The 16,830-nt window shown below is 36.2% G+C and overlaps 2 protein-coding genes across 5 annotated transcripts in view; both read right to left on the bottom strand.

The window, feature by feature from the left end:
• Positions 1-16,830, bottom strand: part of fcho2 (FCH and mu domain containing endocytic adaptor 2) — a 45,288-nt gene that overhangs the window by 3,839 nt on the left and 24,619 nt on the right. Inside the window, exons 9-24 of one of the 4 annotated variants that reach the window (XM_067405477.1) lie at positions 15,278-15,322; positions 15,005-15,074; positions 14,658-14,682; positions 14,342-14,398; positions 14,088-14,145; positions 13,484-13,659; positions 10,309-10,333; positions 8,220-8,265; positions 8,041-8,123; positions 4,001-4,116; positions 3,788-3,917; positions 3,392-3,451; positions 2,875-2,986; positions 2,481-2,636; positions 1,514-1,646; positions 518-717 (exon numbers count right to left, since the gene is read on the bottom strand). In XM_067405477.1, the coding sequence (XP_067261578.1) occupies positions 518-717; positions 1,514-1,646; positions 2,481-2,636; positions 2,875-2,986; positions 3,392-3,451; positions 3,788-3,917; positions 4,001-4,116; positions 8,041-8,123; positions 8,220-8,265; positions 10,309-10,333; positions 13,484-13,659; positions 14,088-14,145; positions 14,342-14,398; positions 14,658-14,682; positions 15,005-15,074; positions 15,278-15,322 (1,492 nt within the window). Of the gene's footprint in view, positions 1-517; positions 718-1,513; positions 1,647-2,480; positions 2,637-2,874; positions 2,987-3,391; positions 3,452-3,787; positions 3,918-4,000; positions 4,117-8,040; positions 8,127-8,219; positions 8,266-10,308; positions 10,334-13,483; positions 13,660-14,087; positions 14,146-14,341; positions 14,399-14,657; positions 14,683-15,004; positions 15,075-15,277; positions 15,323-16,830 lie in introns of all 4 variants that reach the window. The other 3 variants (XM_067405476.1, XM_067405479.1, XM_067405478.1) reach the window with 3 other exon arrangements.
• Positions 4,129-5,835, bottom strand: LOC137033549 (uncharacterized). Its single transcript, XM_067405480.1, has one exon. It carries the CDS (start codon positions 5,478-5,480, stop codon positions 4,935-4,937), a length of 546 nt encoding a protein of 181 aa, XP_067261581.1. The 5' UTR covers positions 5,481-5,835; the 3' UTR covers positions 4,129-4,934.

Below are 16,830 nucleotides of genomic sequence, written 5' to 3'. Positions count from 1 at the left end.
TTAAAGTTTTAGAAATGTTAAAGAAATGACTACATTTATTCAGCAATGATGCATTAAATTGATCAGAAGTGACAGTGACTTTTACATTGTTACAAAACATTTCTATTTCAAGTGAATGCTGTTTTCTGTATTATTCATAAAACAATTCTAAAAAAAAAAAAAAAAAAAGAGATCAGTTTCCACAAATATATTAAGCAGCACAATTGTAAAATGTAACAGGAATAAACTGCATTTTAAAATATATTAAAATAGAAAACAATTATATAAAATTATAATAATATTATTATAATCACAACACTGACATTTTAACCATATTTATTTACAATCAAGTGAATGCAGTCATGGTGAGCAAAAGAAACATCAAAAAATCTGACCAACCCTAAACTTTTGAAAGGTAGTGTACATTTTGTATATAATTTAATATTACAGCGATTAAGTCCATACTTCAGTGTTTATTTGTTACACAAGATATTGTGTGTTTGTTTGTGTGTTTATGTGCCTACATCCTCCAACTCACCAGATGGCGTTGGGGAGTGACTGCATATTCGTGACCCCACCATTAACAGGCACTAACACCTGTACATTGGTGAGCGCAGCAGGGGGCTGCATGGACTCTGGGTTGTATCGGTAGTCCACTCGCAGGTCTGTAGTTGTAGGGGCACATTTCCAGTACACCACGAGGTTTAGAGGCGTCGACTGGATCCCATTTGAACACACCTGAGAAAGGAGGGCCAAAAGATCTTTGCTCACCACATGAGGACCATGGCTTATCATCAACCTGATTTACACAACAACAGTCAGGCGAACTAAATAGCAGCTGTACATATGCAATATAGCTGCACGATTAATCGTAAAAAGATCACGATCTTGATTCAAACACCCATGCGATCTTTTTTCTAAATGACAACGATTCGGCGAATTATCACAGAAGTACTGGGATGAAAGTTTATAGTTTGGATATAAACACTTATGTCTATCATAGTGATCAAAATAGAGTAAATCCCCTTTTGAAAGCAACTTGCTTCAAATAAAAACAGTATTTACTACCGTTACACCAGTAGATGGTGACAAGTGATCAATAAAAAAAAATTATTATTTGTCATTGAATTATTCATTCAAGAGATTTTTTTTTTTTAAATGCTGATTCATCCAGTAATGTCTTTACGAGTGAGTCATTGAATCCTTTATTCAACCCATTTTTTTTTAAATAACAAAATAATACAAATTAATTATTTAGTTTTTAATTAGACTGCAGCAATTAACATTTTGTCAGAACCTCTAGTAGACACGGTATTTTAGTTGTCTATTCGGAATCATGGGAGAATCTTGATTTCTATAAAAAAAAAAAAAAAAAAAAAAATTGTGGTTCTCAATTTATCCAGAATCGTGCAGCTCTAATATTAAGCATACTAGAAAAGCTAGTACTAACAAGCTTTACTCACGTTTTTTTGTTGAAGAATTCATGGACTAACAGAGAATTATCCCAAAGGTAACAGAATGGAAAGATATGAACCTGGTACTTTAGGATGTCCACGTTGTAATAGGATGCAGCAGGATTCTGCTCAGAGCTCTTCCTGAGGTACGCCGTCAATGCAGACATGTTCAGCCAAAAGTCCTTAGTGTTTGTGTCATTCTGGGAGGAGTCACTGGAGTCACACACACACACACACACACACACACACACACATATAAAGAAAACATTATTAGGAGCTCAATAATTCAATGCTGCGTTTCACTGTATCAGCATGGAACAACTAACCCTACTCCAGCAGCTCCACTATTAAATCACAAAACTCTCCTGAGGAAGAGTGGGAACTACTGGCACGAACTCACACAACAAGAAAAAGGATGTGGGTGAGTGAGAGCAGGTTGAGTTTAGCCTGAGCACTTTAGCGATCAAGATGCTACTAAATGGAATCATGATTAAAGTAAGAAGGCTGTTACAAATATACAAAATGTTTCAAGCCACTTTTATCACTTTCTCATATATACTGCTGTTCAAAAGTTTCGGGTTGGAAATATTTTTTTGAAAAAAGTCTCTTTGCTCACCAAGGCTGCATTTATTTGATCAGAAACACAATTAAAACTGTAATATTGTGCAATATTATTACAATTTAAAATAACTGTTTTCCATCATAATATATTTTAAAATGTAATTTTTTTCAATGGCAAAGCTGCATTTTCAACAGCCATTACTCCAGTCTTCAGTGTCACATAATGCTTCAGAAATCATTCTAATATGCTGATTTGCTGGTCAGTTATCAATGTTGAAAATAGTTGTGCTGCTTAATATTTTTGTGAAAACTGTTCTATCAGTATTCTTTGATAAATAGAATATTTGAAATATAAATATCAATTTAATGCATCCTTGATGAATTAAAGTATTACTTTCTTTCAAAAAAAAAAAAAAAAAAAAATACTGACCCAAAACCTCTGCTTAACATTAGCAGAAACACTTTAGTGTAAAGGCACACACTCACCTGTGTAGTAGTTGCTGGTTGGGCATAATTTGCTCTAATCTGCTAGTGTTTGAGAGTTTAAAGCTGAGTACAGCAGGAGAAGGACTAGAGGTGAAAATCTTGATGATACCGCTGGGGAAAGACAGGGTCATGTCTCCTGTGATCTTCACAATACACCTAAAATCACATTTGAATGAGATATGTCAGAGCTGAGCATATCTAGAACAATTAACTAATTAATTATTTTAGAAAAACTGAATTTTCCCATTACTTTCTAAGACTTCAATTCATTTCTATGACTTTTCTAGGCATGGAGATCACAATTGTACAATATCTCTGATATTTCAAGGTTTTGTCATGTGTATATTATGTAAAGTCTGAATGGTCTTAACAAGGCAGATGATATGAAACTCACTTGCTGGGATCTGCTCCTTTGAAATAGGCATTAACTGACTCTGTGAATGCTACAGCAATGGGCAATGCATCCTGGGAAGCCAGTGTCACTGGACTGGGCCCACGAGATGTCCCTATGAGGGAAAGGATAAGGAGAAAGAGAGACGGAAAGAAAAAAATAAAAAATAAAAACAGACATCCAAGTAGTAATCAAAAATAATCAAGGCGTTCTGAGGAATGTGATTCAGTTAAGATAATTTAAACCTTGAGAAACAAGGAAAAGACATCATCCGCACCATTTCTGCCATGCATCTTCATCAGCCACAATGCACGAGACACACAATAGTCAGTTTCACAACTAGAATTATTTACATTAGTTTTAGGCTGGTAAAATGCACTGAAGATCAAATGGTGAGTCACAGAATGGGAGTAGGTGTGAGTTTAGCAAATGGGGCAATGCAATTGGTTGACCCAGGACAGATGATCATTTTTGAGTTAGTAAGTTAGAACAAAATGTTCTCGAGTTCTTTCCACTCTACCTGCAGGAGTCTCACATCTCTTCTCAAATGTGGGCAGTTTCCCCACGAAAAGATCATCCTCTTAAATCAAAATGAAGGGAAGGAAACCACAAAAGGGAAAGAAAAAAAAGAGGGCAAAAACACAGTTCACCAGTGAAGGATGAGGATGGAATGATCTGGTAAGTGATGTGTTGACCATGTGATGAAATACAATGTGTAGAATATTATTTGTGCATATTAACTTTCTTTACACTTATTATCCTAATAACCATACAGTGCATGAATAATGACTTTATTGTTATAATAAATGTAATAAATGATAAATAATATGAAGTGTGATGTGAATGTGGATGACGTGAAGAAAGATTTTGTCTGCGCAGCTTGTGTTCACATGAGAGTGTGAGACTGAAGACTTACCGACAGTAGGTGTGTTGTTGGCGCTCAGGGAGGTGTTGGAGCTGAGAGAAGAAGAGCTCTCGGCACGAGCCAGAGGAGCAGCGGGAGGAGGGCTGGAGTTGGACACTTTAGGAGGGCTGAACGGCCGGCCCTGCAGAAAACAACCAAATGATCAATAATTCACTACATTCAACCTTCATTCAGGGGGAATCAGGAAATATCTTCTTTACTCACAGCCTCATTGATGCCCGTCAGCTTGCCTGCAGGCAGTTTGGGCCGAGATAATGGTCTTGGAGGCGGGACTATGGATGCTGTGCCCAGGGGAGTGGTTGGCCTGTTTGGAGGTGGTACTGTGCATGGGGGGGGGGGGGGGAATGACAAATGTTAGAACCACAAGATGTATGAAAAAAGGGGAGAAATATGGAGACAGCACCCTCTGAGCATAATTAAAATCACCAATGCTGAAAAACATTCAAAAAATTGCTATATTGGCTTTGACGTCACACAGAAAACAAGTTAACAGTCAAATCCAAAGATTACACCTGATGTACAGTCACATGCAAAGGCCAATGTCACAATATAAACATAAATATATAAAAAATAATAAACAAACAGAAAATAAGAATAAGAAATGATAAGATCAGGTAAGGAACCTAAAAGAAACATGCACACTTTAAACCATCTTAGTCATTAAGTTTTGAAATTAGAAAAAGCTGGATATTCTGACCAAGTTTGCGGACAAATATTAATTTGAGTAATTTTTAAGAGTTACTTTGAGTATCTACAAGCAAATTTTTTTATATATAAAAAAATACTGTATAAAACAAAACAAAATGAGACCAAACTTAGGCCGCACATTTTCTTACTGTATCCAGCTAAACAGTAATAAAGACTATGATGGCTTACATGTGATTATTTGGTTACATTTGTATTATTCAAATCAATAAATGCAGAACATACAAAAATAAATTGTCACCAATCAAACAATAAATGTAAAATAAATCAAACTGAAGAAAAAAAAAATAAATAAAAAAAAATAAAAGGAAATCCAAACAATTACAATGAACTTAAATAAGTTGAATAAAAACATCAGGTTTGTTAAAATCTCAGTACATTTATCTCACTGTCATGTAGCCATGGGACAGTGTTGGAACATGCTTATGAAAACTCATTCCTCAATATTACCATCCTGCGTGGATCGGGCTGGTGCTTCATTCAGAGAGGATGTGCTCTCCTCTTTCCCAATGCTGCCAAATGGGTCACCAATCTCTCTGAAGAAAAGCTTGGGCTGTTGAGACACAGGCACTGACCGAGGTCTCGCTGGTTGATGGGATGGTCCACGGCATGGCACAAAGGCATCATTGAAGGCAATCCATTGGCTCTGGGCCCAGGATGAAAGCGTGTCTGGACCAGTGGCGGGAGCACTGAGAGGGGGCTTGTGGGTAGCGTAGTCCTTAGAAACAGCCTGTAGGGCTGGAGGCACGCTCAGAGCTCGAGTAGGGCCAGGGTGGAGGGGGGCAATAGCCTCATCGGGGAGAGAGGTGGAGGGAGGAAAGGGGACAACAGGAAATGATGGGGTGCACGGCTTGGCGAGACCAGCAGGAGGAGGGAGTATGGAGGGAAGGGGCAAAGCAGGAGGCTCGGTAACCTCAAGACTGACTGCCGAAGGAGAGGTGGGCTCCGACTGTAAATCCACTTCTGTTACAGGGGTCATCAGAGAGAAAAGAGTAATGCACGCTTGTAAAAAATTACCACATACTGACAGGCAAGCTGAAAAGACTACATGCAGAAAATGACAAAAATATGAAAGAAGCACAGATGACCTGGATGTGTGTCTATGCCGAGAAGGTACTTGCTTTGTTCTCTTAATCTGAATGTTTAATACAGCTCTATAGTTCACATAAGAAAATGTCACTTAAACAGAAAATCAGAAAAAGGAAAGCTAAATTATAATCAAAATATAGATAAAATACAGTTTAAAATAGAATAAAATATTATAAGTACACAATTATAAAACAATAGAAATAATAAAAATAAAAATCAATGAAAGTATAAAAAAAACAAGCAAAACAAAATATATGTATACATTTATAACAATAATAAAAACATAATTGAAAAAATATTTTAAAATAATATTGTGTAATATCCCTAAAAACACATAAGACAATAAAATACTGCAAGATGGTAATCCTAAGAAAACCTTCATGCACCCCTGTCAGTCTTTACTAATAAAAATACATAAAATACATTAATAAATAAAATACTGACATAAACGAGCATCAAAGATTCAAAATTACACAAAATTGTTATAATGTGTAAATTCTGTCATCATTTTACTCACTCTTATGTTGTTCTTTATTTCACACAAGAATAAGTAAATGATGATACATTTTTCATTTTTTTAGTGAACTATACTTTAAGTACAATGAAGTGTGGCTCTGTGCTTATCTTCTGTGTGCAGAAAATGTTCAAAACACTCATTTCCACAAATACATCTCTAAGAAATATTAGGAACTTTAGCTGCGGGTGAGTTCAAGCAAAACATTCCTCTCATCATTCACATTTTTGCATATTTCTTTCTGCGCCAGTAGGGTCAGTGTCTGTTATGGGAAGAGATCTATTCTGACGATCAAACTGCAGGCATGGGTCATAAGCATTACCTGGGTCTTCAAAAACCTCATCATTTAACTGCAGTGGGGGAGATGTAGGGAAAGATGTTAAGAAGAGAGAAGCCAGGTCTAAGAAAAAGAGCATTGAACAAACACAAAGCAAGAATGAGAAAAGAAAGAAATCAATGTAAATGAGGCTCAGTTAAAACATATTAAGTCATGGAAGAAATAAAATACTAAAAAACTATGCAAAAACACCGCAAGTGCAATACCTCGCTATGTTACTAATATCCTCTTCACTGCTCTTTTTGTTCCTTTGCCAGGTCAGAACCATAACAAGATCATGTTTGACAACGTCTGTGACACGGGGACTCCAAACTCCGCCCTCTGACCTCTGAAGGTGCCAATTAACTTTGGATTATGATTGGCCCTTGCGGCTAAGGTCAGAGCTTGAATGACGGGTTGGCTTTTTATAGTGACTGCATTGAGTGGCTTATCAGAGTAAAGCACTCATTTGTTTGCAAACAATGCCTTAAAGTCACACGAAAATGTACCCACATAATTTCTTCCAAAGAAAAGTATTACAGTAATATTACTAGTAAATAAAAAATAACAGCCTAACATATCTCCTACAAAATAATTCAAAACAACCACAAAAAAATAAATTTGCATATATTACGTACAATTACTTCACATCTTATTTTTGTTAACGTACATCTAAAAGATAATATTTAATTTTGATCAAAACTGCATACTGTCAACTGCACTATTGAACAAGATGAGGAAGCTCCTGATTCCCAGATGTGAAAATAACATTTCATTTCAACAATCAAGGTCAAGAGCTTTCAGAGAGAGAGAGAGAGACAGAGATGAGAGTAGAGCGTGAGGAAACACCGACTGTACTCACGGAATACACACAGGGATCTTATTCATGACACAAGATCCAATGCACATGTAAATCATACATAAAACCCATTCTTACATAAACTGACATTTAATTCAATGGGAAATTTTATGTATGAATGGATTTACAGTATGAATGATGTATGAATGATGACAGTATGATACTAATATGTTTAAAAAAAAAAAAAAAATGAACAAAAATATACAAAAAAAACACATTTTCCCATGGCATTCACAAAAGATTTCATGCTAAAGCACAGGATAGACTGAGTGCGATATGAAATCGCTGTGGGATATGAGGGTTTCCGTGACAACAGCAGCCTGAGCAAGCTCTCTAGAGGCGACTGTTGTGGACTGGAAAAGCCCAGACACTTTCACCAGCCTGTAAGCATCATCAATAATGAAGGAGGTCAGACCTAAGACAAGCCTCCCAGAGGCTGGGGGATGGAGGAGGTGGAGGGGTAAATGACTTACGACTGTCTGCCTGTACAGTGTGTGTGTGTGTGTGGTCAATGAAGAACGTTCTGACTCCATCACTGTCAAGCTGAACTCTGTCATTGAGATTAGTGTAGATGTTAACCCATACTATACTGAAATGTGACTGTATCTTAATATACATTACATGCCGTTTTGTGAAGCTCTGAGATATAAGGAAAAAGACCTTTAGGATTTAGATTTAGATCACTGATATAGTCATGACATAAATGCAGAGCTGTACCCAGAAGAGTGTGCATTTGCTGTACTACAACAGATGAGTATTACCTGATGAGTGGGGTAGAGAAGAGCTGGAGCCGGTGCTGGTCGGGCCAAACGGATCCAAAGACAGCAGGTCATTAGTGGCAAATCTACTGTTTGAAGATACAAATAAACTTATGAAAGCTGTACAACATCGTGTATAAATGGTTACATTTTTGATCAAAAAAGGGCAGAATTTCTCTTACTCATTAAAGGATGGCTGCGGTATCTTGGGTCGAGTCAGTTCATCACCTGTAGATCAATGAGAAAACAATTAATGGGGCAACTCTTCAGGTCTTATTCAGGATCTGCTGGTGGCCTGTTGCATAAACTGCTTAGACTCGTCTTAAAAGTTAGTCATCTCATTTTTTTCTTCAAAACCTTTTAAAGTCGGTTACATAAAAAGGTAGAACGTCTAATTTGAATCAGAAAAGAAAGACCTCTTGTCTTACTGCTAGTTCTTTAGACAGTCTTAACATAGTGGCCAAGTTTATGCAACTGGAGCTAGTTGCAAGAAACCCTTTAAATTAAGTCTATGAGTCACTTTACATTTATAACTTTTCTTAATTTAAGGGGTTCTTGTAACTTGGCACTGCTCATTAGGTCCTGATTAAAAATGCAGCTCATGTGTTTCATGAAGTAAATATGATGTTAACAAATGAAATACTAGATTTTTGACATAGGCACAAAACATGGAAGCCAGAAAACAAACTACAATAGTCACTTGCTTTAGCAAGGATAGTGTTTCTGACCATAAAGTGCCATGTCAGTTGCTACATGAGACACATGTCCACGCAACCCCATTTATCACATCAAATACATACAAAAGGTATGTATTTGAGACCAAAACCCAACAACATATACAGTATGTTATACACAAAGGAGAAATGACAGTGTTAAAGACAACAGAATAAATTAGTAATGCTAATTTTCATACAAACAATTAATTTTGTAATTTTCACATTTTGTTTTTCATTTTTTTATAGCTCCACAGGAATCCCTTATTCCCACCAACACAAATGTAGCCGCGGACCAAAAGAGAGCGAGTACGCTGGCTAAGATTCCTGAGGAATACTCACCTGTCTTTGGATTTATAGATGGGAATGTGTGTTGTCGTGTCATTCCTACAGTAAGTATGTTTGAGATCCACATTTACAATAATAATAACAATAATTCAGTTCTTAATATTCTTCAGTTTATTCTATATGCCCAATTTTCCCACGTGCCTCATATTTTACACAGAAAAGAATATGAGACACACATCAGGTTATGGACTGACAGCAATACTGATCTGATCTATAATCGATATATTTGTACCATATTTAATAGTGGCCGAAAGTAGACTTTTTTAAAATTTTATTTTAACAGTATCAGATGATATTGGATACTGAGCACATTTACTTTACCTATGCCGTCATCCAATGCTTACTAAAAACACCTTATAATTTAATAACAATGTTAAATATAATCTTTAGCAAATCTCACAATGAATACATATTTTTATACTGTAAATTATAATGTCATGATGCCTAAATTCACTTGCAGTATGAAATTCCAATAAGCATAATACGGGTTGACCACAAAATCAAATTGTAAATTGGATTTAAACAACTTTCCCTTAACATAAAGAGAATAAATACTTCTATTTTTTGTTATTCTTGAAAGAGAATCTTGGTGTTATTTCAGATTAATCCAATACATGTTGTGTTTTAAGGACTTATCGGATAAAATTATCAGCCAGATCTTATCAATTTCAGCGTGTGCAGGAGTTTGCAGCAAATGCGCTCTTTGAAGAAATGTTTACCGTTTCAGCGCAAAAATAACAAAACTTTTCTACTGTGATCTCAATTACTATGTCTTATGGATTTAAAGTATGTAAACCTTTCCTGGGAGGTTGAAATCGTCGCTCTTGATGTGAGAACATGCCGCAGTATAAACACTACATTCTGGCATGCATCTGTGTTCGTTTAAGCCACAATTTACTGGAAAAATGTAAAATTATGATGGATAGAAAAACATAAACACACAATTAAGCAGTTAATCTTGCTCATGGCTTAAGGAGGCAACGCTGTGCTACTCAGATGAGGAAAAAAATGGGAGAAGATGTTTATTTTCTCATGGGATGAGTTGGCTTTGGAGGGGTCACCAGAGCAACATGAAGGAGGCTTGGCGAGAAACGTCATGGCCAAGAAAAACTAAAAAGAGAAGTCAAAATGGCAGGCGCTCTCCAGAGCCAAACCTTCAGTGTGACATAGGGATGAAGGGAGGACGAAAAAAAAAAAAAGGAATACTCACTGGATTGGTTCTTCTTCATATGAACCTGGAAATAAAAACAGGCTTTTATTAATGAGAGTGAGAGGAGTTATGAAAACAGCAGAAGACATGGAGTGCTTCATCCCCACATTCATTCAATGGATATTGGCCTCACAGGACGAAAAGCACACACACCAGAAGGAGCAGAGAACCGCACTAGAGAGACTGCATATTCAAACCATCAGTTCAGTAACAATATTCTGCAGGCAGTCTAAACATGAGGACATGAGTGGCAGATAATTCAACCAAATTCACTACCGGGATTGTTTTGAGGCTGAGAAATGTCAACAAGCGTCAGCTAGCAAAACGGCAACAAACGCACAAAGATGGGCTTGGTTTATTGTGTATTCAAAGTGACTCATATGAAGCATTCTCTGAACAAGGCTCTGTCAGAGTGGATGGAAAATAACTTCATATATTTTGTTAAAGTGTTTGATGAAAAGAAACGCATCAGAAAAGCAACATATAGACCGTAAATGATAAACTGTGAAGGAAAAACGTGTGGAAACACAAATAAATACACATGCATACAAATGCACATGCGCGCATTAAGAAAAGCGAAGGCATGGTTTAGTCCCATAGGCAGAGACTGGCAAATGGGTTCAATTACAGCACCCAGGCCACACACCCGCCAACGAAAGAGAGAGAGCGCACATGAAGGGGAAATAGAGACAACAGAAGACTAGGGGAAATGGAAAGCTCAATAATACCAATAATCTACAACAGATGACATGGCATTCGTCATCACCTAGATTTCCTTACTTGACCAAAACTGCCATAAAACATATCCGCCTAAAAATGAAAAAAGGCAACAAAAAGAAGAGAGACTGAGAAAGAAAGGAAACACAACTATTATATGAGACACAAAGACAAATGTTCAAAATGAGCATTGTGAGTATAGTTTTTGAGAAGTGTAAATATTTCAGAGGTTAATCTGACTGATTACTGAGCACATTTGGAAAAGACAGAAAGCTTAAGCCGGGTGAAATGAGTGATGAAGAGCCTCCCTAAAAGATGTGTGTTAATCCATCTCAAACAGAGCAAACAGAGGCGGCAGCGAAGGTGCCTAAAGTAAACTGTCGCCCCGGCTGTGCTCACTGAAAACACAAGCTGGCACTTGTGAGGATGTGTTATTGCAGAAATACATCACTCTGTCATTTCAAAGCATCACAAAGGGTTGAAGAGCGAGGGATGCGGAGAGAGAATGTAAAACAGTCACAAAAGGCGATACTGAGAAGTGGAACAGATTAAATCTCGGACATGAAGAGAAAATCATAGTTACAAATGATGTTACTGATAACTAACCCAACCGACTTGTTTTTATCCTGTCATTACATGTCTAATATTTATCAACTCATAAACAAAAACAAATATATACTACTATTCAAAAAGGTAAGATTTCTGTTTGACAGCATTTATTTGAAATAGAAGTCTTTTGTAACATTAAAAATGGCACTTTTTTTTTAAATAAAATTAATGCGTCCTTGCTGAATAAAAGTTAATTTCTTTCAAAGGAAAAGGAAGAAAGCTGCAAAAATGTCATTAGAATCAGGGACATGATTATTTTTAACCAACCGGCACTGAGCATGTAAAGACATTGGCCACCTGTTAAGTCCTTTTCGGACAGATTTTATAAGTGGGTTGAAGACAAAAAATGTAATATCTGCTTTTGACTATCACATTGTTAAATTTGGTGTCTTTTTGGACAACAAAAATATTGAATTCTTGTGTAATAATATGTTGATTGTAGCCAGGTTTTATTCACACAAACATAGATTTGTTAAACTTTCTCCATGTTTTAAGGCATTTAAAAATGATTTTAAAAATGTATTTCAATCCTTAAAAAAACAGGAGAGCCTTAAAACTCTCTACACTGTAAAAAAAAAAAAAAAAATTGTTGGTTTACCTTAAAGTAAGTTACATGGTTGCCTTAATTTTGAGTTCATTGAAATTTAAAAAAATTGAGTTAATACAATGATTTGATTTAATCAACAGAAACTCAAAATATTATGTTAACTGAATCACATTAATTATCCAAGTTGATTTGACAAATTAAAAAAATGTTGGGATAACAAATCATGAAAATAATTTTTTACAGTGTAAACTACTTGCAACATATATGGGCTAATGTAATTTAATCCGTTATAATTTGCTTCTTTTTTTGTGTGTGTGTTTACGAGATGCTTCTTTGTCTTACTGTTAATGTGTTATTTGTTAAGTTATTTGAAAAGATTTAATAAAGATTAAAAAAAAAAAAAAACACCTTTATTAACTAAACATAGTTTTGTTACAGGCACAACTCTTTCTTTCATGTGTCCGTGTGCATGTGCGCGTTTACCTACGTGATCTTATTCATTAGAAACAGAGTCCCTCCGTGCTTCCTGTGGTGAGATTTCATGCAGGAAGTTGCATGGGTTTGTTTACCAACAGCACACACACACAGATGGTCCACAGGCCTAACACACACACACACACACACACACAGCTCACAGTCTGTGCAGGAGGAACTGCTTGACCACACAACTCTACATGCACACACATTTCATTTATAACATTAAATGACAGAATAATAGGTCACCTTTGCACAAACCAGTAAATGTGTGATGTCACCCATTATGTCCTGATGATTAACCCAGACTCAAACCGCTTATGATTAATTAAATGTTTATTCCCTCACTAGAAACATCTAATATCCGTTGGGCCTACATAATATTGTTTTCAATGAGCCAGTTAAATCCGTATATTGACCACAGGTGCAAAACGAACACACAAACACAGACACACACACACACACAAAATACAACTGCACTCAGGCACACAAATCAGGACAGCAAAAAAAAAAAAAGAGTGTCAAAGCATTTACAGCATCTCTGAGGACTGCCTGTAAATATTACAATCAAACAGTGCCCTCTAGTGTCAGCTGGGCAAATTGAGGTTTTGTGGGAAGAGATGAAGTGTGTGGGAAACCGAAACATGACTGTAAATGATATCAACCAATCACAACTCTTTGCTGACGCTGTACAATCACCCTTTATAGAGGGAGACCAGTGCATTATTCTGCGTATGAATGAATGTGAATGCAAGGTCTGTATATGAGGAGTATGTGGTCATGGGATCTTTACACTCGGTGTGTGTTCTTGTGTGATGCGTCTCTTACCGCAGGGGTGGGCGAGAGGGTGATGTTTCCAATAGAGGCCTTCAGTTCGTCGATGGTGGCTTTGTGTTGGTGTGTGCCGTTGTTGGTCTGCACGGGTTTGATCTGGACGTGGAATTTTCTTGGCTCATCCTCATCTTCTGAGTCACTGGATGAATAAAAGGAGTTCTCTTTGGCATGTGATCAGAACCGTTAAGGAAAATGGTTCACATGCACAAAAAAAAAAAAAAAAAAAAAAAACAAAAAGAGTGGGGGTATGAAAATTCATCTACAGTATCTTGGGCTACATGGTTAAAAAGATCAGATTTTGTATTTTATCTTTGTTTGTTTTTTACATGTATTCTAGTCCACAGAGTGATGACGCAGCTTTGTTAAAGAAAACAGAAGAACGAAGAAAATCTGATGGGAAGGAATGACTTGGCAGCAATTCAGAAAAAAGTGCAACAAAGAAAGATATGACACTATGTTCTCAAGCCAAAAAAAAGTGTTCAGAGTTTACATTGAGTAGAGGCGATGAAAGAGATAAAGGAAAATGTTTCTGTGGCTGAGATGAAAGCATGTGTGAGGGATGGGGGGAATGGAAGAGATGGATCTGGAGTAAGGATATCATTCTCGTTGACTTCTGGTCGGATACAGAAGCCCTCCTCGTCCAGCTGAGGCACATTCTGCAGAAAAACACAGAACACACCACAGACAAAATCCTATTATTCACACTCTTCAATACATAACACGAGGAGAGTCCGACTGAGGTAAAACACACTATTGTTAGCGATATCACAAGAAGTATTTACACTGTGTTGTCTTTACTTAACATTGTAAGAATTATAGACAATCCTTCAACAACATTAGGTCACCACTCACGGCGTTATGAAGATCTATAGCACCGTAGAAACCCGGGGGAGCTCCGTTGGAAGCGTTCTGAAAGAAAGACGAACAAAAGAAGCTTTGTGGGGGTGACTCAAATGGAATTTCTCCAAAATAACCAGAAAGAGCATACTTTGATCTGAAGAAAATGAGTTTCATATTATGAAATTACAGGAAAACACCTTTGGTATTGAATTAATTCACACATTTCACAATACTGATTATTTTCTATTTTCTATTATAATAAGAATAAAATGATTAAGCAAATAAATGTATTCATAATTATATATGAATAAAATAAATATATACTTACAACTGCTTCTACTTCAGCTGATTCACTATTTAAGACAAGGAACAAAAAAAAAGTTAATACTTCATTTTACCACAAATGCAAAATTACTATGCAAAAATAACTTAAAATTACTCAAAGACTATACCTATTGCTCCAAATTACAAAACTGATCCATACTCTTATCTTAACCCCTGTCTGGTGATGAATGAAATTTTCATATTCCTCTATGTCACATAAAATTAAAATAAGCATCTCACAAAATAATATGAACAATGGTAAGTTTGAGAATTTTGTTTAAAATACTTTTATTATTTAAAAATTCAGTTTGAAATGTGTGCAGTCACAGTAAAATAATATTCAACACTTACGTGGAATCTGTGTCTTTATCTTTTCGTCGGCCTGGTATGGCAAAGGTTTTTCTTTTTCTGGGTTTGGCACCTAAACAGAAACAGCAATGATTGTAACAAATCGAGACAAATATGGCTGCATCTGAAACAGATGTATAACGCCTTTAAAATAAAAAGCAAAGGCGGCAAAACTAAAATTCTGATTGAATTATTAAAAAGAGATGTAATTACAGATATTAAAGAGAAATTATATATTTTTGTATATAACAAAGAAGAAAAAAAAATAATGCAGACCTTCTGTGGCAATGGAGACATTACATTCCTCAAATTCGATGGGCCCTGTAATGAAAACAGATAAACAAATACAAATAATTGAAGGGATGTCATATTACAGTATCAAGAATTCAAGAATTATATGTTGCAATTAAAATAAATTTTAATTAATGTAATTAGTTAAATGTTATAATATAACACTGTTTTTTTTTTTTTTACACTGTTTTATAAAATCTTCAGTTACACTTTATTTTAAGGTGTCTGTGTAATTATACATTTAAGCACAGTAATATTAATTAACGTGTACTTACTATAGAAGGAATAGTGTTTGGTTTAGGCTTAGTTGCATGTAATTATGCATAATTTACTGTTATTACTACAGTAAGTACATGTAAAATATGTAACAAGGACAATGTAAAATAAAGTGTTGCCAAATCTTGCATTTAAGCCCTCAAAATAAAGCACACATACACACACATAGGTCAGATTCTGTGGTAAGCAAATTTACAGAGTCATCGATGGGTCTAGTGGCAATCAGCACAAACTGACTTCCCTTTTAAGCCAGAGCACATAGTTCACAGCCAGCATGCAACACACACTGATAGATGCACACCCACACAAATGCCTGGAAGCACTATTTTTAACCTCAGAAATCAAACAAATACACAAGTCTAACGCAATGATATGCAGCACTGATACAGCACTTCAAGTCAAAAGCTGTATACTAGTCTCCACTGAAAATATGAACTAATATAGCAGTGAAATGACACACAGACGGCTGCAAAAAACAACAAAATGCACGCTTGATTTCTTGCTCATCAATTTTGCATATTTACCTCCAAGCTTTTACACTTTTAACGTGACCCATTTCCACACTGACTCATGGATTTAAGCAAACAAACTCTGCCATTGTCACTGTATTTCGCTGCTCAGGGTGTTGCAGTCATGACCTAACAATGTGTCCGCACACAAAGTTTCTATTTCAGAGTGAAATTAAAATATGGAATAAAATGAAATCTAATTTTAATCCGAGATCACTGTTACTAACCCCAGTTAGTTCAGCTATAGATTGTCAATAAATACCCTGAACAGCATATAAATATTAATTCTCTGCTTTCGTGACTGGCCGTAAAGAGAGGAGAGATGCCCCTCAGTGCTCTAAGAGCCCTTTAGAGCGTTTTCTTTTGTGTTAATGCGCGTAAAAGCTAATGCTTGTCCAAGAAAACGAAAGACAGCATTTTACTACTACCAGACCTCAGCAAGAGAGCCCCAGGCGCTATTTTCATTGCACAGAAAATGCCTTGACCTGAAAAAACAAAAGCGTGTGATATTTAACTCAAGCGGTTCAATAGAGTTTCCCTGGAGAACATCGTCCGTGAGCGGACCTCATGCGCACTGTTCAGAGCAGTCACGACAGGTCCACATCACACACATCATACTGATGTAGATACAGCATGACTGATCTACTCTACTGCACCAGATCTGTTCTCTCTCTCATCTCTCTGTTACTGTTTGTTTAAGATCATCTCTGATCACACAATCAGAACTAAACGTCACACACTCTAAGTTCACAC

This window comes from Chanodichthys erythropterus, chromosome 13 (assembly GCF_024489055.1).
Source record: "Chanodichthys erythropterus isolate Z2021 chromosome 13, ASM2448905v1, whole genome shotgun sequence".
Lineage (NCBI taxonomy): Eukaryota > Metazoa > Chordata > Actinopteri > Cypriniformes > Xenocyprididae > Chanodichthys > Chanodichthys erythropterus.
The sequence above is the reverse complement of the archived record's forward strand: the minus strand, read 5'-3'. Positions and strand labels throughout refer to the sequence as shown.